This window comes from Nematolebias whitei, chromosome 6, assembly GCF_014905685.2.
Source record: "Nematolebias whitei isolate Nwh7 chromosome 6, NemWhi1, whole genome shotgun sequence".
Classification (NCBI taxonomy): domain Eukaryota; kingdom Metazoa; phylum Chordata; class Actinopteri; order Cyprinodontiformes; family Rivulidae; genus Nematolebias; species Nematolebias whitei.
In genome coordinates, this window is record NC_056503.1 from 10351533 (window position 1) to 10356184 (window position 4652).

The 4652-nt window shown below is 39.9% G+C and overlaps 1 protein-coding gene across 1 annotated transcript in view; it reads right to left on the minus strand.

The window, feature by feature from the left end:
* Window positions 1-2723, minus strand: part of cwf19l2 (CWF19 like cell cycle control factor 2) — a 34437-nt gene extending 31714 nt beyond the window's left edge. Inside the window, exon 1 of the mRNA XM_037678016.1 lies at window positions 2609-2723. Coding sequence (XP_037533944.1) covers window positions 2609-2701 — 93 coding nt within the window. The 5' untranslated portion in view covers window positions 2702-2723. The remainder of the gene's footprint in view (window positions 1-2608) is intronic.
* Between the last annotated feature and the right edge of the window lie 1929 nt (window positions 2724-4652).

Sequence of the window (4652 nt, forward strand, 5' to 3'; positions counted from 1 at the left end):
TCTGCTCACAGACTCATGTTCATGTTTGTGCTGATGTTCAATGTTTTATGTTATGAGTGCTTAGTGTATATTTAGTTGATGTTTTTCTTAGTTCATATCTTAGATGTTATTACTGTTTTTCTTATACATTTTATTGTTGGATGTAACTGGGACCCTGTGTACATAATTTCGCTCCACCACATGTACCACATGAGGTGCGAATGAAAAAGAATCTCTGACTCTGACCTTGTACACATCCGACTTCAAATATATGTCTGAGTCTTGCTACATACAGAAGTTCTCAGACGACACAGCAATTATGGGGTGTGTGATTGATAGACGGGAAGAGGAGTACAGGAGCCTGGTTAAGGACTTTGTGGTGCGGTGTAAATCTAACCACAGGCAGCTGAAAGTTAAAAAAAGAAAGGAAAATTTAGTGGACTTCAGAAGGTCCAGGCCAATCCTGCAGCCAATCTCTATTGAGGGGGTTGATGTGAAGATGGTCAGGACCTACAACTGAAGGACAGGCCGGACTGGTCGGCGAACACTGACACACTCTACAGGAAGGAACAGAGTAAACTACTGCACTACTCTGCTGAAAATGCTTGCTGAAGTTCTACCAGTGTGTGGTAGCCCAGTGTCCTCGTCTGTGCTGTAGTGGGATGGGGAAGCAGCATTGAGATGCAGGGCACCTCAGCTAGCTGGTGAGGAGCGCTGGTTGTGTGCTGGGAACAGAGCTGGGAACAGAGCTGGAGTCCCGTACGTTAGTGGCAGATAGAAGGGCCCTCAGCTAGCTGCCTTCCATCATGGACAGTGCTGACCACTCTCTACACAGCGCCAACATCAGGCAGAGGAGCTCATTCAGCGGCAGACTGCTGTCCCAGCCCTGCTCCACGAACAGGTTCAGCACATCTGTTGTCCCCCAGGCCATTAGACTGTTCAACTCCTCAAAGTACAATAACAACAGAACTCTGTGATTCTGATTCACTCTGGTCACTGGAAAATATATATACCTCCCATATCATGTGATTTTTACTCTAAGTATTTACATGTTGCCACTCATTACAACCCTGCAGGCTTGCACTGGTTCAGCACATCTTGTGTATTTGTACTGTGGAACTGATCTAAAACTGTTATCACTCAGTGACAATGTGAGAGCTGTCCTAGTTTTCTTCACATTCTTACTTTTGTATTGTTGAGTTTTATTTATATTTTATTGACCTTGTGCCTGCTGCATGCCTTGAATTTCCCTCTGTGATTGATTCATTAATTAATTAATTTGTAAGTAAGTAAATAATTATCTATCATCTATCTATCTATCTATCTATCTATCTATCTATCTATCTGTTTTCACAATTACTTTAAATGATCATGTGACAGAACTAACTTAGTACAGTGGTATACAACATGAGTATTAGATAAAGCAGGATCAGATGTGCTTGATATCAGTTTAAAATTAAGGTTTAGAACAAAACAGCAAATTTTGTTAACACTTCTCCCTCCTAAATACATTTTTGTTGGAAAGGACTAAGATGCAAGCAGAAGACCAGAGCAGGGGTGTCCTGATAATATATATATTATTACTTCAGCTTGGGTACTTGCCATTAGTGAGTACCAATACAGAGTAGTTAATGAGTTAGTACTTAAACATTACACAATGACTTAAGAAACATACTTATTTTATTTAAAACACAGCAAACAGTCTGCTATCATAACTTCACCCGTATATCTTTAAATATTTCTAAACTATGGACATTTCTTAATTTTCTGCCCTCAGTTACTCATGAAGTGGAAGAGAAAAAGAGTTTGAGCATAAAAATGAGCAGAAATGAGGGAGAGGATGAGCAACTTCAGAAACAGGAAGAGGAGCAAACATTTTTATTAAATTATAAACAAATGTTATGTGATGAGGTGAAAATGAAAGGTTTTGTGAGATTTTAGAGAGTTTTATGAAGGAACCTGACTGTACTCTAGTTAGAAAAAAATCTAATTTTGAACCAGTTGTTTACAATGTGGGGGAATAAACTAAACATTTATCAGATATTTGTAATCTCGAACCACAAATCAACTTATTCCTTTTTAATATGCGTCACTAGTTGGACGCAGTCACCCTCATTACATTTCCCATGTGAACCGAGCAAATAAAGTGTTTATAATGTTAATAGTTCTTAAGTTTATCTACATGAACCAGCAGCTGAACTGTCATTGAGTCTGTAAATAAAGCTGCTTTATAAAAAACAAAAATAAAGAATAAAGATAGCACTCAGCTGGAAAGCTGTGTACATAATGATTAGGACAGCCCGCCTGGTCTAAGGGCTTTGAATAACGGTGACATAAAACAAAGGTGAAAAAGCAGGTTTGCTATCTGTCCCACTCAGTGTTTGTCTTCTGTCCCACTCAGTGTTTGTCTTCTAATGTCCTGTCTTCATCCGCATGTACACAGGATTCATTCATCGCATGAGCTTTCCACGACAGAGGATGAAAGCCACTCATGGACTCCAAACCACAGCTGTGTTAGCCTTGTTAGCTTGTTCCCGGACAAATGGAGGGAATGAAACCGTATCAGATGCGACAACATGAACTACTTGTAATAAAAAGTTGCTCCAGTTTCACAGATCACAGCTCGTACCTTTTCTAGCGCCTCTTGTCGCGCCTGCCTCTTGTTTTCTCGATTTTCTTCGATGCTGCTCGAACTCTCAAAACTAACGCCGTACGTCGCCATGACACTGTCGCGATTGTTTTCGTCAAACGTCGTAAAACGTGACCGTTTACGGTAATTGTTGGTTTTTGGTTCTTGTAGTGCTGAAAAACGACGCGATGGCTTGATTTATGAAGTAAAATTACGCCGGTACTTGTTTTTTATTCGGCAGTACCTAAAACTTCATGGTATTTGCTGCTTCCAAGCATGGAAATTACAGGTGTCTCTTGTAAATGAGTACTCGAGGTTCAATGAGGCTAGTCTGTATAAAGGTTGAATTAAAAAAAGCATTTAAAAATCAAGACTAAATCTAGTTTTAAACAATTGTAGCACCTTGAACATTTGTCAACAAATGCTGCTTAAATGCAGAGGTTGAAAGAGTACTGAAAATGTGTACTCAAGTACAAGTACTGTTACACTGCTTAAATTGTACTCAATTACAAGTGAAAGTACTGGTGTTATAAAAAATATTTAAGTAAAAGTACAATGTACTCTTCTCAAAAACTACTCAGAGTATTAATTACTTTTTAACCAATTGATGTTTTATTGTGTTGTCAATAGAAGTCATTCAGTTTGATTTACGTCAAAGCACATTTCTCAGACGAACAATAAAGTTTAGAAAATTTACACTAAGGTCATTTCTTTTGTAAACAAATGTGGATAAAGCAGGAATTTTGTTTGTTAAAAGAAAGACAAAAATGTTTTTGAACCAGCTTAGAACAGTTTAAACCAACAAAACTGCTCATGGGGCTGGACATCCAGCAATTAAAATCATTATGTAAGTAAATCTAAGTTTACAATGATCTGGTTTATTTTAAATTTCTTTATTTCATTGCATTGACTCATAAATGCAATAAACAGAACCCCCTTCTTAAAGGCTGAGACGGAGCGCAGGAGCTCCGTGGTGTCTGTAGCACCAGATGAGAACATCAAGCTCTGAACTTTCTGGACAATTTGAATATTAATTCAAATTGCGGCCGTACTTTGTAGCAACTTCTAATTTTAAAAGTAGCCAAGTAGATTACATGGTCTAAATTATACTTAAGTATGAGTAAAATTACACACTTGAAAGAAATACTCATAAAAGTACAAGTACCCAAAAAATCTACTTAATTATAGTAATGTGAGTATTTGTAATTCATTACTTCCACCCCTGCTTAAATGTAGGGTCTATCTGTTCTATAAAGTATATAATAAGATGTAAGGCATCTGTTCTATGGTGGTGCAGAGGTTAGAGAAGGTGAGCCTACGATAGGAAGATCGCTGGTTCAACCCCACGGACCAACATCAAAATGTGGGTGGGAAAGTTGAAACACCCACACCTGCCTCCCTTATGTGCCCCAATCTGGGCCCTTGAGCAAGGCCCTTAACCCTCATCAGCTTCCCTGGGCGCCCTGCAGGTCAGCTCTCTGCTCCACACAGAGGGATGTGGTAGCTCGGTGGTCTGACTGACTCCATCTGGAGTAAAAATCATTGCCTAGTCTTCGTTAATCTAGTCTTTGTAAGGATGGTACTTTTCTGTGGCCCGGTTTGTGTCTGTTTCCCTCGTGCTCCCTCATTAGTTTCCATTGTTACCACCCGTGTCTCGTCCCAGCTGTCTGCAATTATGTCTCGTCTTGTCTATGCATATAAGCCGCCTGTTCTGTCTTGTTCTTCGTCGGGTCGTCTTCGTTGGGTCTCCTGAGTCTTCCTGGTTCCTCAAGTTCCCCGTGTCTCTCGTGTCTCCTGAGTTCCCCGTGTCTCTCGTGTCTCCTGAGTTCCCCGTGTCTCTCGTGTCTCCTGAGTTTCCCGTGCCTCCTTCCTATGTTCATGTAAGTTTTGCTGCCCCGTCAGCTTGTTAATTTTGTACTTTCGTTTATCATTAAAATCCTATTTTTGTATTTCTGCCGAGTTGAGTCCCTGTTCTGCACTCTGGGTTCGCTCCTGACACAAATCCTGACAGTCTTAGTCTTAATTCTCTGTGGCGACCCCCAAA